General features: G+C 40.8%; 1 protein-coding gene and 1 long non-coding RNA gene across 4 annotated transcripts; one reads left to right on the forward strand and one right to left on the reverse strand.

The window, feature by feature from the left end:
* Positions 1-1,568: 1,568 nt before the first annotated feature.
* On the reverse strand, positions 1,569-7,093 carry LOC140200706 (uncharacterized). Its single transcript, XR_011886698.1, has 3 exons — positions 7,014-7,093; positions 2,958-3,103; positions 1,569-2,329 (listed from the first exon to the last, which is right to left on the reverse strand). It is a non-coding gene; the product is annotated as an uncharacterized lncRNA (long non-coding RNA).
* Positions 7,091-24,378, forward strand: LOC140200704 (NEDD4-binding protein 2-like 1). 3 transcript variants are annotated; one of them, XM_072264283.1, is made up of 6 exons: positions 7,091-7,370; positions 11,322-11,449; positions 11,561-11,649; positions 11,928-12,083; positions 16,691-16,767; positions 23,413-24,378. In XM_072264283.1, the coding sequence occupies exons 1-6, from the start codon at positions 7,222-7,224 to the stop codon at positions 23,516-23,518; spliced, it is 705 nt and encodes a 234-aa protein (XP_072120384.1). In that variant the 5' UTR covers positions 7,091-7,221; the 3' UTR covers positions 23,519-24,378. The 3 variants fall into 3 exon arrangements, with proteins under 3 accessions (XP_072120384.1, XP_072120385.1, XP_072120386.1); XM_072264284.1 differs by having other exon boundaries at positions 16,691-16,793; positions 23,413-23,488; XM_072264285.1 differs by lacking the exon at positions 11,928-12,083 and having other exon boundaries at positions 7,097-7,370; positions 23,413-24,377.
* The last annotated feature ends 1,259 nt before the right edge of the window (positions 24,379-25,637 follow it).

The raw sequence follows: 25,637 nt of genomic DNA on the forward strand, positions 1-25,637 counted from the left end.
TCACTTTACAGAAACCATGCTAACTTTGACTTATTTTATCATTAGTTTCCAAGTACCCTGAAACCTCATCCTTAATAATGGACTCCAATATTTTCCCAACCACTGAGATTAGGTTAATTGACCCATAATTTCCTCTTTTTTTTTGTCTTCCTCCTTTCTTAAAGAATGGAGTGACATTTGCAATTTTCCAGTCTTCCAGAACCATGCCAGAATCAAGTGATTAGATTAGATTATGAGGACACGCAGTCCTCTTTTTTTGTCATTTAGTAATGCATGCATTAAGAAATGATACAATATTCCTCCAGTGTGATATCACAGAAACACAGGACAGACCAAGACTGAAAAACTGATAAAAACCACATAATTATGACATATAGTTACAACAGCGCAAGCAGTACCATAACTTGATGAAGAACAGGCCATGGGCGTGGTAAAAAAAAAGTTCAAAGTCTCTCGAAAGTCCCACATCTCATGCAGACGGGAGAAGGAAGAAAACTCTCCCTGCCATGCCCGACCACAGTCCAACTCTGAGTCATCCGAAAACTTCCAGCCTCCGACACCGAGCTCTGAGCACCGTCTCTGCCGAGCACCTCCACCCCAGCCCTGGTCGCAAGCAGCAGGCAAAACCAAGGATTTTGGGGCCTTCCCTCTGGAGATTCTCAATCGCACAGTAGTGGCGGCAGCGAACCGGGCATTTCAGAAGCTTCTCCAGATGTTCCTCCGTGCTTCTCAAGTCTGTCTCCATCAAATCAGAATTGTGCACGGCATCCTACTTACAAATACGATATAATTTCACTGGAGAGCTGCGCGCGCTGATTCTTGAAAGATCATGACCAATGCACCCGCTATCTCTTCAGCAACCTCTTTCAGGGCTCTATGATGTAGCCCATCTTGTCCAGGTGACTTGTGCACCTTAAGAGCTTCAGTTTGTCTAGCACTTTTTCCTTTGTAATAGCAATGGCACTCACTCTTGCTCCCTGACACTCACGGACCTCTGGCATACAGCTAATGTCTTTCACAGTAAAGACTGAAGCAAAATACTTACCATCTGCCATTTCTTTGTCTCCTATTGCTACCTCACCAGCATCATTTTCCAGTGGTCCAATATCAACTCTCAGCTCCCTTTTATTTTTTATATAACCGAAAAGAACTTTTAGTATCTTGCTTTATATTATTGGCTAGTTTACCCTCATGTTTCATCTTTTCCCTTCTTACAGCATTTTTAGTTGCCTTTTGTTGAATTTTAAAAGCTTCCCAATCATCCAACTCCCCATTCACTTTTGCTCCCTTGTATACCCTTTCCTTGGCTTTTATGCAGTCCTTAACTTCCTTTGTCAGCCATGGTTGCCTAGCCCTGCCATTTGAGAACTTCTTTTTCTGTGGGACATATCTATCCTATGCCCCGTGAACTATTCCCAGTAATTTCAGCCCTCTCTGTTCTGCTGTCATCTCCCTCAGTATCCCCCTCCAATCCAACTGGGCAAACTCCTCCTTCATGCCTCTGTAATCCCTTCTTTCATAAAGCTGTAGATAAATTTTGTGTTAGCAGAATTTTGAAAAAATCCCAGCATCAGCAATTTTTATTTTGCCATTCTCACAATGGTAGAGTATTATTTGTGCATAAGGAAAACTGACAATTTTGGTTTTCAGTTTATGTGTAACGACTAACTCCACTTTTGAACAAAAACAGTATCACAGTTCTCAAATTTAAGTCCATAGATTAACTGAATCATACCAGTGACAATATTGGATGGGATGGCAAATATGTATCAATAAAACTTTAGGAGATATTAAAAACTGATCCACCAAATAAATTGAACCAAAAATAAGCAGAATGTTTAACGTTTTGCCAGAGATTCAGAAGGGAATTGCTAGTGAAGTCCATGCATCGCAGAGCATCCCTGATGTCCAGGGATATCCATACTGATTGTGGTATGGACATACAGAATTCACTGGAGTATGGCAGCTGACTAGCTGACTAGCTGGCTGGTGGTGTAGTGGCATCAGCACCAGACTTCGGAGCAAAGTTCAAATCCAGCTGGCTCCCTTGCACACTTTCCATCCGTGCTGGGTTGAACGTTGAGTCTGCAACTCGGCCTCGTAAAAATAAGAAAGCCTGCTAAAAAAAAGCACCGTCATGATGGTGTCCCGATGACTCCATTTTCTTCTTCTTCTTCTTCTTTATGGCAGCTGAAACATCTGGACTTCCTGACTTGTCAATGGATTTGTTGCTGAGTCCAGGGCTGGAGCTTAGCTGTGCTGAACTGAATGGTGAGCACTTTCCATGGACATCTTCATTATTCCTATTTATTTGAATAGGATCATTGATCTAAATTTTAAAAAAAGTAAACAGTTTATTTTTAATGTTTCTAAATGTTGTTTTTATTTTTACCAAATGTTTTGTTTATCTATTTTGTCTTTTCAATGGTCTAACCATTTGTAATTAACCCATAAGGCAAAAGAGAATAGACTCTTTAGGTGATATAGATGGCTATATGCGGTGAATGTAGATGGCATTATGAATGGTAGAGACTTAGTTTTATAAATTAGTTTCAAGTTTTTTATTACTGAAGATTTTACACTATCAAAAACATACCAGTTTAGACAAGAGAAAGTTTACTAAATTTTATGATGCACTACCAACATAGAGTAAATTAAATTTGCTAATTTCTAGATTCTTGTACTCTTAATTCCTCTATTTTACAATGGCTAAGGCCTATTGTATAATCCTGTCAGTGATTGCATCTTTTTAATTTTTGGGCTCTACCCCTATTACCTCACTGAATGAGTACTTCAGTGTGTTGTCTCTGAACACAGCTGTGTTGTTCTCCCTGATTAGTATGCAACTCCTTCACCCCTTCTATCTTCCTCACTGTCTCGTCTGAAACATTAAAACCCAGTGACACCAATGTACTTGAACAGATGTCTCTGATCATCAACATTCCTTAATACCTTACCATTTACTGTACATGTTCTGCACCTTTTAACTTCAAGGCAGACAGGTAGTCTGGACCTGACGGGTTCGCTGAGTTCTTGGAAATGAGTGGAGTACAAATGGATCCAGATAATTACAAATTGATTTTCATTGAAAGTGGATTGGAGTCTAAAAAAAGAAAAGTATTATTGTTACAACTTACAAGGTGTTGGTGAGCACCTGTCCACACCTGCAGTACTGTGAAGAGCTTTGACCCCTTACTTGATAAATACGTGAGCATTGAAGGCAGTCCTGATGAGAACAACTTGGCTAATTACATGGAAAAGAGAATTGTCCTCAATTCTTAAATTGTCCTCAAATCTATAAGATTCTTTCAATTGTTAGTGTGAAAAACTCAGATGAACTATGGAATATTTTGCTGGCATATTGGACCAAAGAATATTGCTCTAGAATCAGGTTTCACTGACTTAGATAGTAAATTTTATTGTTTTGCGGGAACAGTACAGTAGCACAAAATTACTATAAATTACAAAATAAATAAGTGCAATTGAATGAATAATGAAATAGAGTTCATGAACCGTTCAGTACTCTGGTGGATGAGGAGAAGCTGTTCCTAAAATACTGAGTTTGGATCTTCAGATGCCTAATGATAATAATGAGAAGCTGCCATGTCCTGGAAGAGGGTCCTTAGTTCCTGAGGCAATGCTGCTTCAAGATGTCCTCGATGGTGGGGAGCGTCATGCTTATGAAGGAATTGGTTGAGTCTACAACCCACTGTAGCCTCTTACAATCCTGTGCATTGGAAGATCCATATCGGACTGTCATGCAACCACTTGGAATGCACTCCATCGTACATGTATAGAAATTTGTAAGTCTTTAGTATCCTCAAACTCCTAACAATGAAGAGCCACTGCTGTACCTTCATGATTCTATATATTGAGGATGTATCCTCTGAAATGGTGATACCCAAGAACTTGAAACTGCCTCCTCTCACCTTCCCACCGCTGAACCCTCAATGAAGTCTGGTGTGTGTTCTTCAGACTTCCCCTTCCTGACATCCACAATCAAATTCTTTGACTTGAGTGTAAGTTTGTTGTTACAAGACACTGAACTATATCACTCCTGCACACATTCTCATCATTGAGATTTTATCAACAATATTAGTGTCATCTGTGAATTTAGGGACGATATTTGAGCTGTCCTTAGCCACACAGCTATGGGTGTAGACAGTTGGACTGCGGGCTAAGCATGCATGCTTGAAGTGCACTTTTGCTGGTTGTCGACGAAAAGGAGATGTTATTTCCAATCCGCATTGAATGTGGTCTCCCAGTAAGGAATTTGAGGATTCAGTTGCAGTCTGAGGTCCAGAGCCCCAGGTTTTGAAGCCTGTTGATTAATATTGAAGAGATGGTGGTATTAAATGCTGAGCTGTAATTGATTAGAACATAGAACAGTACTGCACAGTATGGACCCTGTTCTATGATCAGTCTAACCTTACCCTCCAACATAGACCCCCATTTCTCTTTCATCCATATGCTTATCCAAGTCTCCTGAAAGTCCCTAATGTATCTGCCTCTCCCACCACTGTTGCCAGCGTATTCCATGCCCCACCACTCGCTGTGAAAAACAAATCCTAAACTCTAACTTTCCCCTATATTTTCCTCCAATTATCTTAAACATATGGTCCCTCATATTAGTTTTCCTGTTGTCTAGGTGCTCCAAATGCAGAGTGGGGAGCCAATGAGATTGTGTCCGTTGTACAGACGTTGTGGTGAAAGGCAAATTGCAGCATGTCTAGTCCGTCCCTCAGGTGGGAGTTAATTCTAGTCATGACCAACCTCTAAAAGCACTTCATCATAGTAAATATGAGTGATCTCAGACAATAGCCATTGAGGCTGCTCACCCTGGTATTCTTAGGCACTGGTATGATAATGCCCTCTTGAAGCAAAATGCTAACCTCAGACTGCAGAAGTCAGAGGTTGAAGATCGGACAAAGTCAGCATGGATTTGTGAAAGGAAAATCATGTCTGACGAATCTCATAGAATTTTTTGAGGATGTAACTAGTAGAGTGGATAGGGGAGAACCTGTGGATGTGGTATATTTGGATTTTCAGAAGGCTTTTGACAAGGTCCCACACAGGAGATTAGTGTGCAAACTTAAAGCACATGGTATTGGGGGTAAGGTATTGGTGTGGGTGGAGAGTTGGTTAGCAGACAGGAAACAAAGAGTGGGAATAAACGGGACCTTTTCAGAATGGCAGGTGGTGACTAGTGGGGTTCCGCAAGGCTCAGAGCTGGGACCCCAGTTGTTTACAATATATATTAATGACTTGGATGAGGGAATTAAATGCAGCATCTCCAAGTTTGCGGATGACACGAAGCTGGGGGGCAGTGTTAGCTGTGAGGAGGATGCTAAGAGGATGCAAGGTGACTTGGATAGGTTGGGTGAGTGGGCAAATTCATGGCAGATGCAATTTAATGTGGATAAATGTGAAGTTATCCACTTTGGTGGCAAAAATAGGAAAACAGATTATTATCTGAATGGTGGCCGATTAGGAAAAGGGGAGGTGCAACGAGACCTGGGTGTCATTATACACCAGTCATTGAAAGTGGGCATGCAGGTACAGCAGGCAGTGAAAAAGGCGAATGGTATGCTGGCATTTATAGCGAGAGGATTCGAGTACAGGAGCAGGGAGGTACTACTGCAGTTGTACAAGGCCTTGGTGAGACCACACCTGGAGTATTGTGTGCAGTTTTGGTCCCCTAATCTGAGGAAAGACATCCTTGCCATAGAGGGAGTACAAAGAAGGTTCACCAGATTGATTCCTGGGATGGCAGGACTTTCATATGAAGAAAGACTGGATGAACTGGGCTTGTACTCGTTGGAATTTAGAAGATTGAGGGGGGATCTGATTGAAACGTATAAAATTCTAAAGGGATTGGACAGGCTAGATGCAGGAAGATTGTTCCCGATGTTGGGGAAGTCCAGAACGAGGGGTCACAGTTTGAGGATAAAGGGGAAGCCTTTTAGGAACGAGATTAGGAAAAACTTCTTCACACAGAGAGTGGTGAATCTGTGGAATTCTCTGCCACAGGAAGCAGTTGAGGCCAGTTCATTGGCTATATTTAAGAGGGAGTTAGATATGGCCCTTGTGGCTACGGGGGTCAGGGGGTATGGAGGGAAGGCTGGGGCAGGGTTCTGAGTTGGATGATCAGCCATGATCATAATAAATGGCGGTGCAGGCTCGAAGGGCTGAATGGCCTACTCCTGCACCTATTTTCTATGTTTCTATGTTTCTATACCCTGTTGAAGTTCCTACCAGTTAAAAATAATGCGCAGTGATGAACTGATTCGAAGTAGAGTAATGTTTGGTTATTGGGAGAAGGCAGGAGAAATGTTGAGAAAAAGAATAAATCAGCCATGATGGAATGGTGAAGCAGGCTCCATGGGTCAAATATTCCATGGGTATAAGTGCTGAAGAGAAATACTGAGAGTTAACAAAGCAGTTACACATATCTAGAGATTGAGCTCTAATTTAGTTCACATATGCATTCCGATAGGCAAATGAATCTCTCCATTCTCTCTCCTCTATTTTGGTAACGTGAAAAACGTCACGGGTAAGAAACTGACATAAACAAGGCAGATACTGACAGAAAAGGGGAAGTATCTACGCTGGAAATTCAAAGCAACACACACAAAATGCCGGAGGAACTCTGCAGGTCAGGCATCAGCTGTGGAAATTAACAGTCGATGTTTTGGGCCTAGACTCTTCTTCAGGGCTGTCTGAAGACTCAGGAAACTGACACACTCTTCAATTTCTCTTCACCACCTTGTCCCACTTCTGACCTTCAACATCTCCCACCATTTTTGCTCTCCCACCCATACCTCTCTCACCATACACTCCGTTCAGATACCCCCACTGCCCACACTTCCATTCCTCTCTTAGTGCCCATCCAGTATTTGCCCAATGCACTTTTTGATGTTAATCGTTTTTCATCGCCCTTTCAGGCAGTGCAAAACAAATCATAATGCAAAAATAATGGAAATAAGGAAACATCTGGGCTTGCATCAAACGACCTGCTGAGTTCCGAAACTGTAATGTCCAGTCCCTGCCACCAACTTCCTCTCATGATAGCGCTGCGCCCTCGCTGTTGTTGCCGGGGGGAGGGACGCGACGCCGCTCGTCATTAGCCGCGTTACGCGCTGCCGAGGCGAGCGCAAAGGTTGCTGCGGCCGGCAGGTGGGGGTCTGGCAGCCGGCTGTGGTTGGAGCGGTGTTTGTAGAGATGTCGGCGGAGTTTTTGGCACGATCCTTTCAAAACTTGAACCTGCAGCATCCCGACGCCAGGCGAGCGCCTAAACCGCACCGGGGCAAGAGAAAACGACTTTACTTGCTGAGAGGGCTTCCGGGATCGGGCAAATCCACTCTGGCCAGGTTTGTTTTTATTTAAAGCCCTTTACCAGTCCGATTTTACCAACTAATCCGAAACGTAAGCTCGTGGTGATGGGAATGAGCATCAACATTAACGATATCTGAAAAAGTTAACAGAATTTAGACATACGTAACTCCGAGGGAAAATCGCTAGAGCGCACCGTACGATTTTTAAAGAGTTAGGAAATGAACATTTCTTAGTGCACGTTTTTAAAGAAGGGCAATGCATTAGTTATATCTCTAGTAATGGTAGAGAACAATAACTTATCCTATAGCCAGAAAAGAAACTGCTTATCTTGAGGGAATGGAAATCCCCCTCTCCCCCTTCCTTTCGGAGATGGATGGCTGACATGATCTCAGTCATACAGATGGAGAAACTTAGGTTCTTGAGAACCAATTCAATTATAAAATTTTCGGCTATCTGGGATCCATTTCTTGCCTACCTGGACGAGGCTGGGGGCAGGTGAATAATTTCCCCCCAGCTGATTTCTCACGATCCTCATTTGAGACAATCTTTAGCACTTTTGAGCACTTTGTACAATAGGCATCCCTCTAATGTTATGTTCCTTTTTTTCTTATTTTATTTTAACACATGTCTGAGCTTATATGTTGTTGATTTCATTGTTTATTGAAAATTTTGAAAATAAAGTATTAAAAAAAAGAAACTGCTTGCTTTGTGACCTAGGTTGTGATACACATCAACGATTCCTGCCTTAGCCCTAACCCCCTACCCTCCTGCCCATATCTAGTAAAGGGAATCCACCACTTTCATTGCACCAGCCTGTAAGTATAACCAATTACACCAGTGGATTCCATTATCTTCAATATGGTACCTGTAGAACCACAATTTCCCCCTCCTCCCCTTCTTCAGCGTATTGTGATGTATTTTAAATTTACTCTTTAATCCCATCAATAACTTTTCTTGGGACCTTTTAATCACAGGAGATGCAACACTGCCCATTCACCTCCTCCCTCCTCACACACTTCAAAATGAAGGAGCAAACTTATTGCACTTCAGAAATAAAACAGTAAATGCCGGAAACTCTCAACTTGTCAGAGAGCAGCTGTAGAATATATAACAGTACAGGCCCTTCAGCCCACAATATTGTGCTGACATTTCAGTTTGTTCCAAGATCAATCAAATGCTCTCTATTTTTCTTTCATCTGTGTGCCTATATCTTAAGAGTCTGTTAAATGTCCCTAATTCAGAACTGAACACAACACTGCAAGTGTAACCAGAGTCTGCAACATTACTTCACAGATCTTGAATTCACTCCCCAGACTAATGAAGGCCAACAGATCATACCATCCAATAACTTTGTGTGGCAACTTTGAGGGATCTGTGGACATGGACCCCAAGATCCCTCTGTTCTTCACACTTCCTGCCATTAACCCTGTACTCTGCCTTCATGTTCAGCCTTCCTAAGTGAATCACTTTACACTTTTCTGACTGAACTCCATCTGCCATTTCACCACCAGATTTGCATCCTGTCAATGTACCATTGTAACTATGACAACCTTCCACACTGTCCACAACATTGCCAACCTTCATATCATCTGCAAACTTCCTAACCCACCCTTTCACTACTTCGTCCAAGTAATTTATGAAAAACACCAAGTACAGGGGGCCCTGAGCACATTCTGTGGAACACCACTGGTCACTGGTCTCCAGGCAGAGTACGCTCCAACCTCTGTTTCCATGGTTAAGCCAGTTCTGAATCTACACAGCTACATTTCTCTGGATCTCATGCCTCCTGACTTGCTGAATGAGCCTATTGTAGGGAACCTTGTTAAACTAAAATCCTTACACTCCACATCCTTTGCTGTACCTTCATCAATGTGCTTTGTCCTGTCGTCAAAGAATTCCAGCAGGCCTGTGAGGCATGAGTGACGGTCCATCACAAAGTCACAATGACTATCCCTATTAGACTACTTGTTTCCAAGTGCTTCTACTTCCTGTTTGTAAGAATTCTCCCTAATAGTTTGCCCACCACTGAAATAAGACTGACTGTTCAAGAAAGGCAATAAGAGTAGTCCTGGGAATTATAGACCAAAGGAATAACATTTGTCAGAAAGAGGAATAGTTAATTTTTAAGTTCCTTTATTTTAACCTCTGACTGCATTCATTGCTTATAATGAGGAACAGAATGCAGATTGAGGAAACACTTTGCAGAGCAGCTCCAATCAGTTGACAAAGATGGCCTTGAATTTCTTCTCGTCTTTATCCTATTCCCACCTTTCTGTTCCAACATAGATCAAGATGAAGTTAAGACACTGCATTCTGTTTTCTGGTCGTGACGTTTATGTTTCTTCCTTAAACAATGCACCCAAGAAATATTTGAGAGGCTCTTATACAGTGCCCACCCCCTCTGTATGTGCTGGTGGCAGGACCCTATACTGTGGCCCATTTCCATAGAGCCTTTACATGAATTACATTCTGCAATATTCCAGTTGGATGCATTCATTTGTGGACATGTCTTTTTACAGGGAAACCAAAGTGCATCTTTTACTGAGTTGATCTTCCAGCACCAATATATGTTTGTCCTGGTACGCAGAGCTGAACCTATAGATCATAGATCAGAGACCTCTGTTATGCTGCTCTTTAGGGTTAATCTCAAGAAGGGTTATTGCATTCTTTTTCAGATCATCTTGGCAAACACACAGTCCATGAAGAGCTGGGTAACTGATCTGCAATGCAGTTCTCTCAAAGCAGCATATACGCACATGGGGTGTCAGAGTAGAGTCGCATTAGCACGATGCTGTTACAGCTCGGGGTGTTCTGTAGTTCACAGTTGAATTCCGGCACCATTTGAAAGGAGTTTGTACATTCTCCCTGTGAGTGTGTGGTTTTTCTTCAAGTGTCCCTCAAACCAGATGTAATGGTTTGTAGTTGGTCATGGTAAATTGTTCCTTGATTAGGCTACGGTTAGCTACATGAGTTGCTGGGCTTGCAACTCATTGGGTCAGAAGGGCCTGTTCTGCACTGTATCTCTAAATAAATAAATACACAAACAGATAAATAAATATTGGAAGTGAGAATTGATTTTGCAGGAATGGCCTGACAAAGAAAGTGGTTCTCACTGCTAAGTGAGGTCTTGGTGGTTGTTTGTGAGTTCTGGCAATGAGGCATTTTACCAATTGATGTTGGTAGTTTGCTTGGAATCCATCCCACGGGATCTATTGCCTTTTTGCGGGTCGTTCCGTGCTGACCAATACCTGATGAATTTGTAACCAAAGATGTTTTTTTCTGCAGAAATATATATAAGAAAAGTTAATGCGGCAAGTATCAAGTCAATGGAAAATTAAGCATCAATGAGGCCATATGCACCTATAACAAAACCAGGGGCAGGTACAATCCCAAGAAGTAGACCAGGTTCTTGCCTGCCATCAAGAGGGAGTGCTATCTGCACATTTCTAATATCTGTTTGACTTTGGCTATCCACTCCTAACCAATTCCTGCTATGTGACTCGACTCCTCCAAACCGGATTCACTGCATTTCTAGGATGGTGGAAAAAACAAAAGATGATTTTAGCCAGGTGCCAAATAACACCCTCATTCTTGATCAGATCGACTCTGGCCCCTAGGGCTTGTTCAAACTCATCATAGAAGCTGATTGATTTGCGGACATACTGTGAGTGCGATGTTGTCCATGCCAATTGCTGATAAGTTCCCTTTTCCCCTTATGCTTGTAGATGAGAGTGATGATGGCCTTCCTTATGGATTCAGCTGCATTGCTTGCTATAAGTGTAGCATTGTATGTTGTCAGGTTTGGTTCCAACCAGTCCTGCAAGGTTAACTACAACTCGGCCAGTACGCTATTGCTTCCCGTCAACATTCATTTTGCAGAGTATCCAAGTTGCTCAGTCTATCTAATGCTTCCTGGCAATGTAGGAAGAGGTTTTACAAAGCAGATTATTCTAATTTCACTTTTCAATCATTGTTTATTCAACCAGGAATTTAAAATATCAGCATGGTGGTGCAGTGATACTGAGTACGGATGATTATTTTGTCAGACAAGATGGGTCCTATTTATTTGAGAAGTACTTACTTGATGAAGCTCATGGCTGGAACCATGAAAGAGGTGAATAATTAAATTTGTCTTTAAAATATATTTCTATTTTTATTGCATTTGGAATAAAAATTAATTTACAATATAATGCTTAATGTATTTGTATAATGCATCTGTTTTCAGCCAAATCGGCCATGAGACAAGGGAAATCTCCAATTATAATAGACAATACCAACATTCAAGCATGGGAAATGAAACCATATGTGATTATGGTATAACCTAGATTTCAATTAATTTCAATATGTACTGTCCATGTTTCTTGAAAATTGTAATTTGCAGAATTCTGTGCTATAAATGTTTCTTTCTCTATTTCTATTTGTTAAACCAGTTAAAGCCGGTTTTACCTTATTTACAGAAGTTTAGTTTTTAACTTTATCATTGTACTTTTGTTAAGGAGATGCCAGAGTTGTACTTAATCATTTACTTATTGCAGCGAGCTATCTTATTTGTAATTAGCACTTTAAAAATGTGATGGCTTTAATTTTTTAAGGAAATATTAACAGTCATCCACATAACTTTCATCTTCCTTCACAACCAACAAGTTGGGATTTGCTTGAAGTTTGCTATATTTTCTGAGATTTTGGATTCCCTCAGAGTGCAGTTCCCCGGAATTTTGTGTAACAACCAGGTCAAAAGGTTAGATCAGGTAAGGGAGGAGAAAGACACTTTTTAGTTGATATACTTTTTATAGGTTGCTTTAGTTTATTTTAATGTTTAATATTTAATTGTTTTAATTACTAACAAATGAATTTTAATTCTATTTTAGTAATTATCAAAATTTTTAACTGTTCTGGAGTTTTAATAGGTTTGGATGCTTTTTGAATATTAGAATTTATTGATAGTTTTGATGGCTGGCTAAGCCCAGGAATCTGATTTAACTATCAGCCTTTTCATCTGCTTCAATAGTCTATCACAGTTGGATAGAAGCTGTCCTTGAGCTTGAAGATACATGTTTTGCATTTTTTGCAAAATGAGAGGGGGAGAATGGGAGGGATCTTTAAGTATTATAGATGCTTTACTGAGGCAGGGAGAAGTGCAGGCAGAGTATATCAAAATGAGGCTGGTTTCTGTCTTGTACTGTATTTTCTGCAAATATTCCTTTCCAATGTTGACAACATTTATAGGCGCAAGAACCTTTAATTTTCAGACCCTAAGCAAAGGGAATCAAAGTTCACAGCATTTTGAAGCACGTACAGACTTATGGTACAATAACAAGTATTGCCAGCTTGATGCGTTAAGGCATTGCTTTGAACAACTTAAGTTTTGAAACACTGCAAATGCTGGAAATCCAGAGTAGCACACACAAAGCATTAGGTGAATTCCACAGGTCTAGCAGCATCTATGGAAAGGAATAAGCAGTTCAATGCTTCAGGCCGAGACCCTTTGTCATGACAGGAAGGGAAGAGGGAAGAAGGAAGAAGCTGGAATAAGGTGGTGAGGGGAGGGGAAGGAATACAAGCTGGAAGGTGACAGGTGAAGATATGTGAGGGGAAGGCAGGTGGGTGAGAGGAGTGCAGTGAGGAGCTGGGTGGTGAAAAGTGGAAAAGATAAAGGGCTGAAGAAGGAGGAGAGCAGAGTTCCCATGGGAGTAAGGGAATGAAGAGAGTCACCAGAGGGAGGTGAGAGGGGAGCCAACACATAATACACCGTATGGGGGTGAAAAAGACAATCTGCGGATGCTGGAAATCCAAGCAACAGACACAAAACGCTGGAGGAACTCAGCAGGCCAGGCAGCTCCTACAGAAGAGAATACTGTCGACATTCCGGCCTGAGACCCTTCAGCAGGACTGGAGAAAAAGAGATGAGGAGTGGGGGAGCAGAGGGAGAAACACGAGCTGAAACTGAGGGGGGGAAGGAAGGGTGAAGTAGAGTTGAGAAATTGATAGGTAAAAACGTTACAGGGCTGGAGAAGGGGGAATCTAATAAGAGAGGACGGAAGGCCATGGAAGAAAGAAAAGGAGGAGGAGCACCAGCTGGAGGTGATGGGCAGGCAAGGAGCAAAGGAGAGAGAGGGAAAAGGGGATGGGGAATGGTGAAGGAGAGCAGGGTGGAGGGTGGGGGAAGGTGACATTACTGGAAGTTTGAGAAATTACTGTTCATGCCATCAGGTTGGAGGCTACCCAGATAGAATATAAAGTGTTGCTCCTCCAACCTGAGTGTGGCCTCATCACAACAGTAGAGGAAGTTGTGGAAGGAGATGGTGATGAAGGAATGGGAAGTAGAATTAAAATGGGGGGCCACTGGGAGATCCCACTTCTGGCAGACCAAGTGTAGGTGCTCAGTGAAGTGGGGGGATGGCGGGGGGATGGAGTGAGGGCAGATGTGCCCCAAACAGTCCTTCCGGGTGAAGCAACACTTCACCTGTGAGTATGTTGGGGGTATCTACTGTATCTGGTTTTCCCAGTGTGTCCTCTTGTATATCGATGAGACCCAATGTAGATTGGAAGACCGCTTCGCTGAGCACCTATGCTCTGTCTGGTAGAAAAAGTGGAATCTCCCAGTGGCCACCCATTTTAATCCACTTTCCATTCCTATTCTGACATGTCCATCCACAGCCACCTGTACTGTTGTGATGAGGCCACACTCAGGTTGGAGGAGCAACACCTTATATTCCATCTGGGTAGCCTCCAACCTGATGGCGTGAACATTGACTTCTCAAACTTATGGTAGGGCTCCTCCTCCTTTTCTTTCTTCCTTGGCCTTCTGTCCTCCTATCAGATTTCCCCTTCTCCAGCCCGATATCTTTTTTTACTTATCAATTTCCCAGCTCTTTACTTCACCCCTCCCGGTTTCACCGATCACCTTGTATTTCTCCCTCCCCTCCCTCCACCTTCTAACACTGACTGCTCATCTTTTTTTCCCCAGACCTGCTGAAGGGCCTTGGCCCAAAACGTCGACTGTCCTCTTTTTCCATAGATGCTGTCTGGGCTGCTGAGTTAATTCAGCATTTTGTTGCTTGATAATCCTGTTGGCTAGAGGCCAACCTGATGGCATGATACTCAATTTCCCTAACTTCTGGTAATATTTCCCCACACCCCTTCACTCTTCTTCCATTCCCTATTTTGGATCCCTCCATATTTTCTTTTTACCCACCTATCATCTTCCTATCACCTGACCCTCCTCGTTTCTTTTTCCCCATGGTCCATCTCCTCTCCTATCAGATTCCTCCTCCTTCAGCCCTTACCTTTTTCACCTATCACCTCTCAGCTTCTTACTTCATTTATCTTTCCCCTCGCGTGGCTTCACCGATCACCTTCTTGCTTGTACTCCTTCCCCTCTCCCCCACCACCTTGTTCTGGTTTCTCCCCACTTTCTTACCATCCTGATGAAGAGTTTCAGCCTGAAACGTTGACTGTTTACTTTTCTCCATAGGTGCTGCCTGGCCTGCTGTGTTTTTCCAGTGCTTTATGTGTTACTTTAAAATTTTAAATGTTTTTAACATAATCAAATTCAACAAAAATTAAGTATTTAACTGCCAAGGGATATAACAAAATAGATTATAGAAACATAGAAACATAGAAAATAGGTGCAGGAGTAGGCCATTCGGCCCTTCGAGCCTGCACTGCCATTTATTATGATCATGGCTGATCATCCAACTCAGAACCCTGCACCAGCCTTCCCTCCATACCCCCTGATCCCCATAGCCACAAAGGCCATATCTAACTCCCTCTTAAATATAGCCAATAAACTGGCCTCAACTGTTTCCTGTGGCAGAGAATTCCACAGATTCACCACTCTCTGTGTGAAGAAGTTTTTCCTAATCTCGTTCCTAAAAGGCTTCCCCTTTATCCTCAAACTGTGACCCCTCGTTCTGGACTTCCCCAACATCGGGAACAATCTTCCTGCATCTAGCCTGTCCAATCCCTTTAGGATTTTATACGTTTCAATCAGATCCCCCCTCAATCTTCTAAATTCCAACGAGTACAAGCCCAGTTCATCCAGTCTTTCTTCATATGAAAGTCCTGCCATCCCAGGAATCAATCTGGTGAACCTTCTTTGTACTCCCTCTATGGCAAGGATATGTTTCCTCAGATTAGGGGACCAAAACTGCACACAATACTCCAGGTGTGGTCTCACCAAGGCCTTGTACAACTGCAGTAGTACCTCCCTGCTCCTGTACTCGAATCCTCTCGCTATAAATGCCAGCATACCATTCGCCTTTTTCACCGCCTGCTGTACCTGCATGCCCACTTTCAATGACTGGTGTATAATGACACCCAGGTCTCATTGCACCTCCCCTTTTCCTAATCGGCCACCATTCAGATAATAATCTGTTTTCCTATTTTTGCCACCAAAGTGGATAACTTCACATTTATCCACATTAAATTGCATCTGCCATGAATTTGCCCACTCACCCAACCTATCCAAGTCACCCTGCATCCTCTTAGCATCCTCCTCACAGCTAACACTGCCACCCAGCTTCGTGTCATCCGCAAACTTGGAGATGCTGCATTTAATTCCCTCATCCAAGTCGTTAATATATATTGTAAACAACTGGGGTCCCAGCACTGAGCCTTGCGGTACCCCACTAGTCACTGCCTGCCATTATGAAAAGGTCCCGTTTATTCCCACACTTTGCTTCCTGTCTGCTAACCAATTCTCTATCCACATCAATACCTTACCCCCAATACCGTGTGCTTTAAGTTTGCACACTAATCTCCTGTGTGGGACCTTGTCAAAAGTCTTTTGAAAATCCAAATATACCACATCCACTGGTTCTCCCCTATCCACTCTACTAGTTACATCCTCAAAAAATTCTATGAGATTCGTCAGACATGATTTTCCTTTCACAAATCCATGCTGACTTTGTCCGATGATTTCACCGCTTTCCAAATGTGCTGTTATCACATCTTTGATAACTGACTCCAGCAGTTTCCCCACCACCGATGTTAGGCTAACCGGTCTATAATTCCCCGGTTTCTCTCTCCCTCCTTTTTTAAAAAGTGGGGTGTAGTATGTATGTTACGGTTATTATTTGTTTCTAAACTCATCTCTTCTGTAATTAAGAAATCATGACCGCACTCATTCCAGCCAATTACAATTTTTGTTTGCTTTGCTAGTTAGTTCCTGGAAGGAGTTTTTCATTATAGTGCTAGAAATATCTTTCAACAAAGAATTATGTTCTTGCATAATTTTTACTTTTTATGCAAGGATTCAGGAACTTGTGAATTTTAGGTGGAAATATTGTGAAAATTCAGTATTAGGTTTGTTCTCTAGATTTTAAATCCAGAATTAATGTTTTGTCATCAACAGGCACAAGAGAATGGTTATGAAGTGAAATTCAGAGAACCAGACACGCCATGGAAATTTGACATTAGAAAACTAACCAGGTTTAAATCTTTTGATCACTTCATGTGTAAGAATAGCAATTATGTTTATACTTCAGTCTACTGCAGGTTTTTGTAAAGTACAGAGGAAGAGCTTAACGTTATCAAAGTTAATGTCAGTTTGTGTCTAATGTATAGAAGTTCACATCTATGTGTTCAGAAGTGGGTTAAGGGTGAAAGATGAAATGTTTAAAGGGAACATCTTGACTCAGAAGGTGGTGAGAGTGTGTAACAAGCTGTCAGCACAAGTGGTGGATACAGGGTTGATTTCAACGTTTAAGATAAATTTGAAAAAGTACCTGGATGAAAGGAGTATGGAGGGCTATGGTCCAGATGCAGCCAATGGGACTAGGCAGATTAATGGTTTGGCACACACCAGATGGGCCAAAGAGTCTGTTTCTGTACTGTAGTGTTCTATGACTATAAATGATTCTTAATCATATTTATTCAGTCAGAATTTCTGTTTTGGGCAATAACTGTGGAAATGAATTGCACCAACCTGTAATTATACAGTATGTATAAAGACTTATGTTTATTTATGTGCTTATTTGGGGCACCACAATCTCGTAGTGGTTAGTGTGACACTATTACAGCTTGGGGTGTTGGAGTTTGGAGTAAAATTCTAGTATCTTCTGTAAGGAGTCTGTACGTCCTCCCTATGGAATGTGTGAGTTTTCTCTGGGTTACTTCTCACAGTCCAAAGATGCACTGGTTAGTAGGTTAATTGGTCATTGTAAATTGTCTTTGGTTAAGCTAGGGTTAAATTGGGGACGTTGAGCAGCATGGCTCAAAGGGCTGGCAGAGCCTATTCCACGCTGTATCTTAATAAATAAATCTTAATCTTCAATCAGTGCATCCTTATTATAAATTCCTGAAGCAATCTACTTTAGCTGTTGTTTCCCTTTTATGATGATAATTATTTCCATTATACTGTCCCATAATCTGTTTTGACAGATGTAATTAGTATTTTTAGCACTTTTTCTTCTCTCTCAATTGCTTTCTATATTTAGTTTTTATGGCATCATGACACAGAATCATAGAAATTTATTCTATTTGGCTCATTGTATCCATTCAGTGAAAAAGGGCCATTGTGACCAAAAAGCCCAGTTTTAAAAAAAGCAGATGGAATTAATCCAACATTACAGTTTTGTCTGTAGCCATGTGAGATACAACATATCAAAGGCTCATTAAAGTATTACTACTTAAAATTTATTTTCTCTCAACTATGCTCTTATGGGAAGAATTCCAAACTCCAATTACTCTGTCAAGGACTTGTTTTCCTCCTCCTCTCCTCAATTTCTTGTACCTATTAATGCAAAATTGTGCTGTCTGGTTATTAACCTTTCCGAAAAGAGTAACAGATTTTCCTAATCATCCCATTTAGATCTATCATTGTTACGTATGCCATTGTTAAAACTTGCCTTGGCTTCCTCTTTTGAAGAAAACAAGCCAAGCCTAGTCAGTCTTCTAATTAGTCAAAGAGTCATTCAGCATAAAAATGGGCTTTTTGGCCTGTCATGTCCATGCCACCTTCAAGTACTCAGCTACATTCAGTGGCCACTTTAATAAGCACACTTGCTCATTAATACAAAAATATCTAATCAGCCAATAATGTGGCAACAACTCAATGCATAAAAACATGAAGACATGGTCAAAAGGTTCAGTTGTTATTCAGACCATACTCCAGAATGGGGAAGAAATGTGATCTAAGTGACTTTGTGGGATGATTGTTGGTGCCCAAAGGGGTGCCACCTGGGATTTACATGCACAATTCTCTGGAGTTTACAGAGAATGGTGTGGAAAAACAAAAAAACAGTGAGCAACAGTTCTGTGGGTGTAAATGCCTCATTAATGAGAGTGGTCAGAGGAGAATGGCCAGACTGGTTTAAACAGACGGGAAGGAGACAGTAACTCAAGTAATAGTGGTGTGCAGAAGAGCATCTCTGAATGCACGAACCGTGAGGCAGATGGGCTACAGCAGCAGAAGTGCATGAACATATACTCAATGGTCACTTTATGAAGTATAGGAGGTATATAATAAGGTGGCCACTGAGTGTATTCAAATTCCATTTTCTAATACTTGATCCGCAGCTTTCCATGTCTTGGTAATTTAAGCCCCAATGCAGGTTTATGAACCTACAGATACATTAAGAATGAAAAGCTAACAAGTGACAAAATTAGTCCACTCGAAGATCAGTGTGGTCATCTATGCATGGAGCCAAAAGAGGTAGGTGAGTTCTTAAATGTGTCAAGTGCATAGAACTGAGGCAAAGTTATATTGAGGTCACGGACCTTATCTGGATTACAGGGGCTGGGATTCTTGCTGTCTTGAGGCAAATTAGGTTTGATAAGTCCCCATGGCGTAGAAATTACAGGGGCCCTGATAGAGGTTTTTAAAACGTCCTTAGCCACAGGTGAGGTGTTAGAGAACTGGAGGGTAGCTAACACTGTTCCATTATTCAAGAAAGACTCTAAGAATAAGACAAGAAGTCATAGTCATGAGTGCCTGACCTCAGTACTGGGTGAATTACTGAAAGATATACCAAGGGACAGGATATTTTAAGTATTTGGATAGATAGGGCCTGATCAGGAATAGTCAACTTAGCTTTGTTTGCTTGGTTGTGTCTAACCAATCTTGTAGAGTTTTTCAAGGAGGTTACCAGGGAAGGCAGTGGCCGTTGTCCACATGAACTTTAGCAAGACCTTTGACAAAGTCCAGTATAGGAGGGTGGTCCAGAAGGTTCAGTCGCTTGGCATTCAGGATGAAGTAGTAAACTGCATTCAACATTGGCTTTGCAAGGTAACTAGAGAGTGGTAGTAAATGGTGTCTCTCTGACAACCAGGGATTGGTGCTGGGCCTATCGTTGTTTGTCAACAATATTGATGATATAGATGATCATGTGGTAAACTGGATCAGCAAATTTGTAGGTGACACCAAAGTTGGGGGCATTTTGGGCAGTGAAGAGGCTATCAAAGGCTGTAGCCGGATCTGGACCCACTGGAAAAAATGGACCAAAAATGACAGATGAAATTTAATGCAGACAAGTGTGAGGTGTTGCACTTGGGGAGGACAAATCAGGCTAGGACTTGCACAGCGAATGGGAGGACACTGTGGAATGTGGTAGAACAAACGCATCTGGGAATACAGATCCATATTTTCTTGAATGTGGCATCACAGGTAAATAAGATCATAAGAAGAGCTTATGGCATATTGACCTTCATAAATCACAGGTTTGAGTGCAGGAGTTGAGATGTTATGTCGAAGTTGTTTAAAGCATTGGTACGGCCATATTTGGAGTATTGTGTGCAGTTTTGGTCAACTACCTCAGAATCAGAATATGTTGTCATGAAATTTGTTTTGTGGCAGCAGTACATTGCAATGCATAGTAATAAAAACAATAAAATGCAATAAGAAATATATATAGAATAAGATAAGTAGGTAGTTCTAAAAGAGAGGGAAAATACTGAGCAATATTCATGGGCCCATTGTCCATTCAGAAATCTGATGGCAGAAGAGAAAAAAGCTGTTCCTGAAATGTGAAGTGTGTGTCTTCAAGCTCATGTACCTCCTCCTTGTTAGTAGCAATGAGAAAAGGGCATGTCCTGTGTGATGGAGGTCCTTAATGATGGGTGCCACCTTTTGGAGGTGTCCTGGATGCTGGGGAACTTAGTGCACATGATGAACTGGCTAAGTTAGCTGTTCGCAACTTTCTGCAGATTTTTCCGATTCTCTGCAGTGGCTGCTCCATATCAGACAATTAGAATGCTCTCCACAGTACATCTGTAGAAATTTGCAAGTCTTTGGTATCATACTCTTAAGTCTCCTCAAACTCCTAATGAAATATAGCTGCCATGATGCCTTACAAGGCTGAGTGGAGAGCCGGTGAGATTGTATCCACTGTAGAGCTGCTGTGGAGATAGGCAAATTACAGTGGGTCCAGGTCCTTCCTTGGGCAGGAGTTGATTAGCCATGACTGTCCTCTCAAAGCACTTCATCACAGTAGATGTGAGTGCCACTGGGCAGTCGTCGTTGAGGCAGCTGACCCTGCTCTTCTTGGGCATTGGTATGATTGTCTTCCTTTTGAAGCAGGTGTGAACCCCCAACCTCAGTACTGAGAGATTGAAGATGTTCTTGAACACTCCCACCAGTTGATTGGCACAGGAAAAATATCAAAATTGAAAAAGTACATGAAAGTTTAAAAGGATATTGCCGGGACTTGAGGATCTGAGTTAGAAGGAAAGGTTGAATAGTTTAGGACTTTATTCCTTAGAGTGTAGGAGAGTAAGAGGAGATTTGATAGAGATATACAAAATAGTGAGGTGTATAGATAGGGTACATGCGAGTAGGCTTTTCCCACTAAGATTGGGTGAGACTAGAACTAGATGTCATTGGTTAAGGGTGAAAGGTGAAGTAGTTGAGGGGAATCTGAGGGGCAACTTCTTCACTCAGAGGGTGGTGAGAGTGTGGAAATGGTGAATGCGGGCTCAATTGCAACATTTTAGAGAAGTTTGAATTCTGAAGGGACTTTGGAGGCTGTGGTTAATGGGACTAAGCAGAATAAACATTTGATATGGACTATATGGACCTAAGGGCCTGTTTATGTGCTGTAGTTCTTTATGGCTGTACACTCTAATTTTGTTCAATTTCTTAAATGGCATCTTTTGGAACACCTGGCACATTCATATACACATTGAGTGGTTCACTCTCACTCCTCTCTGCTGCAACACCAAATAGGCCTCTAACAGTGTTGTCAAAAGTGACTTCCATTTTATAAGTCCATGTTGACTCTCTGGATCCTATTATTTTCAAACTGTCTTGTTACCACTTTCTTAATAATACAATCCACTATCTTCTCTACTATTAATGTCAGGCTAACTTCATTGAAGGGCTTAGTGGTGGATGGTTATTGGCTAATCTTCGACAAACAGTTGCAGAAGTTGTAAGTTAAAAAATTCCATTCTGTGACACCACCAAAGAGAAAGTGACAAAATCATGGCTAAAAAAAATGTTGATAGTATTAGATCCAAATGGAAGCCACATTAAATTGTCAGGAAAATACAATGCATTAGCATTGGAAGCAGTTTAGAATACAGCAAAAAGAAACTAAGACATTAATTAAGAAAGGACAAATAGAGCCGGAGAGTAAATAGAGTTGGGGCAGCTCAGTCGCATAGTGATTTGGGTTCAGTTCTTGTTACTGTCTCTAAGGATGTGGGTGTCCTCCTCATGTTCCAGTATTCTTCCATTTTCCAAAGACGTACAGACTAGTAGGTTAATTAGTCACATGAGTGTAGTGGGACATTGCAAGCTCATTGGGCCAGAAGCTTCTGTTACTGTGCTGTATCTGAAGCAAGGGGAGTAGATGCATTGATTGTCATCTTATGGAATGGTCCCTGCCAGTTTGAGCATGGCAAATGTAAACCCACTATTTAAAAACAAAATGGAGGAAACAGCTAACCATAAATTCATTGGCCTAACATCACTATTATGTTAATTGTTAAATTCTACTGTAAAGGAAATGATAACAGGACATTTGGAAAATATTAATGGGATTAAATAAATTGGTATGGTTTTATTAAAGGGAACTTGTGTTTGATAAACCTGCTGGGGTCTTTGAAGTTGTAGTTGTTAGAATAGCTAAGGCAGAACCAGGTGTTGTTGTTCCTCTCTATGCCATGTGACACAGGGGTGGCAACCTAGCCACTTCTTTAGCAGTTGTCTTTTTCACAAGGTCGAATTGCTAGCTCACACTCAATCCAGCATGGATGGAAAGGAGCTGGCCTGATAGGAACCTGGGACCACTTGTCTTGAAGTTTGTTGCCAATGCCACTACACTGCTGTCTGGCATAACCGGTGGATGTGGTGTATTTGGATTTTCAGAAGATCTTTGAAAAAATTCTACAAGAGAGTGGTGTGCAAAATAAAGTGCATAGGATTATGATTACTGGCATGAATTGTAAATTAGTTGACAGAAAAAAAGCAGGAAAGAAATAAATGGGTCTTTTTATTGGGTAGCATGTAGTGAAGAGTCGGGTCCATGAGAGATCAGTGTTTGTGGACTCCATCATTATCAACGATTTGGATGAGTGGACTGACTGTATTATTTCTGAGAATGCTGATGACATTAAACTGGGTGGAATGGCAGTGAAATTAATATGGATACTGAGGCTCTTAATCACCTTCCATTGGATTTTTTATGTCTATCTGACAATACTTAGTGGCCATTCCCTGTTGTTTTGAATAACAACCCCTATGTTTGGTAGTGGAATTATCTAGATGGGGATGCCAGACTCCCTTCCCATGAAAATATGGCATTGAGTGCTCATGAAATTTATTCAGTTTCACTGCTTTCAATGGTGATGTTTCTGCTGGTAAACTCCAAGATACTGGTCCAAAATCATGACTACTGAAATTATGTACACATTTAACATTTTACTTGAAAGGTGATGTGATAATCCCCTGATGTAATATGAAGTACAGAGACTAAATTACATTGATGGGAATTTTAACACAAAGGAAACTGTTTGCATTGAGGAAATTTGACATGTTTTGTTGTTATCCTCTGAATATTAAGAATGATAACCTGTATAGTAATTTGTCAGTTTATAGTGGATAGTTTAATTTTATATATTTTTGAATGTGTACAGAATAAATACTCATGGTGTTTCAAGAGAAGCAATTGAACGGATGAAAGAGCGGTATGAGAAGAATATCACAATTGACAAAGTGCTACATGCAGAAAGGAGAAATTAACTGATGCAGAGTTTCAGAAGAGGAATGAACAATGATGGGGGAACATCTGACAAGCTAAGTACATGAAGCAGTACTACTCGTTGGACATTTGCAGGACTATTTTCTAAATTTGATAAGTCACATTTTAGTCAGAATGGAGCAAAACTGCTTTTAAACTTTTTTAAAAAATGATAAAAGTGGTAAAACACTGAAGGTTTTTAATCACAAACTAAAAATGATAATTGTGACCAACATATTTTATTACTTTTGTTTTATTATGTTTTGTCAAATGCAATTTGCATGTTGTTCTTTTGAGATGCTTGAACCAGAAGCTTTACTGTGGACTTCTGTTTTAAATTTTCCTGCAGCAAATTTGTACCAATAGTTCTAAGCTGGATGCTCTGTTGAGAATTTGTGATGGTAAAAGTCAATTGTTTTGTTTTTTTAATTAGGGTTAAATACTAGTTTAAATCTCAGAACCCATGCAACAGTTTTTGTATCCCTAGTTGTAGATGTATATTGCATCTACAATTATTTTAAATTAATTCTCAGGATTTTGGCATTGCTGGCAATGCTGGCATTTATCGCCCATTTCCAGTTGCTCTAAGTTGATAAGTAGTATTTTGTAGAGGTTTTATACAGTTGAATATATTGGTGGGTGGGTACGGAGAGGGGTCAGTAATACAAAGATCCACAAATACAACAGATTTCTTTTCCATAAATAACTTCAGTGAGCCACTTGGGTTTTTAAGACATTATCTCATTATCGTCTATACTAACAGCCTTCAGTTTCATTGAGTGATTTGACATGTTCAATTATATTATAATTTAATAGTCACAGTATGTAAGTACATTAGAATGAAAATATTGAAATAAAATAATTTGTTACTTTTAATGTGTCTGGTTCAAACTTTTTAAGAATGGTGTTCTGTTACCTCTACAGCACTTCAATCTTTTTACAGTTGTAAAGACGCACATCTTTTTGATTAGTGATATTGATGTTGCAGTGGATTTGGAACAGTTTTAAAATCTGCTAATTTTTAATTGGCAGACAACCCCATTTTATAATATCCATGCTTTTAGTAAAGCATGGTGGAGATTTTGTGAAGAAATTCACTGTAGTGAACTGGGGAAGTTGGGGTGCTGAGGCTGAGAATTTCCTGGATCGTATTTTCCAGGGCAGCTACCCTGCAGCCAGAGAAAATTTAGGATTACAAGTGACTGTCTGAAAGGCAGGAATCTTCAAGTGGCATTCTATATTGAAGGAATAAAAAAAAACTGAGATTTTCCTTGCCATGGTTTTAGATGGACTACCTTGTGCAGTACACGTACATAAGTAAATGGAATATATTAAACATGAGATTCTGCAGATGCTGGAAATGCAGAGCAACACTCAAAAACTGCTGGAAGAACTCAGAAGATCAGGCAGCATCTATGGAAATGAATAAACAGCGGACATTTTGGCCCAAGACCCTTCATCAGGACTGGAAAGGGTTGGGGAAAACCAGCCCTGATGAATGATCTCTGCCTGAAACATTGACTGTTTACTTATTTCCATAGATGCTTCCTGACCTGCTAAGTTTCTCCAGCATTTTGTGTGTGTTGCCCTGGAATGCAGTATATTAAACAAGTTTTAAGAGATGCAATTAGTCACTTGAAATTAAAATATGGCCATAGCAGAGACCTGACCACATAAGGTTTGTGATGGATACTAAAACTGAGAATGAGAGGTGTTGTTATTGAAACATAGATTCTTGAAAGGGATACTGTATTTAAATTTTTGGTAAAAGAGAAACCTTTCACTAATGAAATATCACTGTTGCTCTAAGGAATTAGATATTATAGAAGATGATGGAAACTTTTATGCTATTTATGGTTAGAATCTGGAATGTACAGCTGCTATTAGTAATCGAAGCAAATTCAATAGTACAGATCAAAAAAATTACCTGCTTAGAGTTAAGAAGTATAGACAGGCCATTATGCAATCAGGAGTATTTTGTAGGACTACATAAAGGAACAAAATTTACAGGGAAATTAGTGATTTGTAGAAGTTAGAATAGTGATAACAATGGTTTACCACTTTCCTTAAAGTAGAATATGTTTTAATACAATTGCAAATGGAAAAGCACAAAAGAGAAAG

The sequence above is a fragment of the Mobula birostris genome, chromosome 7, assembly GCF_030028105.1.
Source record: "Mobula birostris isolate sMobBir1 chromosome 7, sMobBir1.hap1, whole genome shotgun sequence".
Lineage (NCBI taxonomy): Eukaryota > Metazoa > Chordata > Chondrichthyes > Myliobatiformes > Myliobatidae > Mobula > Mobula birostris.

Bases quoted from the DNA above. Each gene is read 5' to 3' on its own strand.
- LOC140200704 (XM_072264283.1), top strand. From the start codon at position 7,222: ATGTCGGCGGAGTTTTTGGCACGATCCTTTCAAAACTTGAACCTGCAG. The intron at 11,450-11,560 runs GTGAATAATTAA...ATCTGTTTTCAG, and splicing joins TGGCTGGAACCATGAAAGAG to CCAAATCGGCCATGAGACAA. The intron at 11,650-11,927 runs GTATAACCTAGA...TAATTTTTTAAG, and splicing joins TGAAACCATATGTGATTATG to GAAATATTAACAGTCATCCA.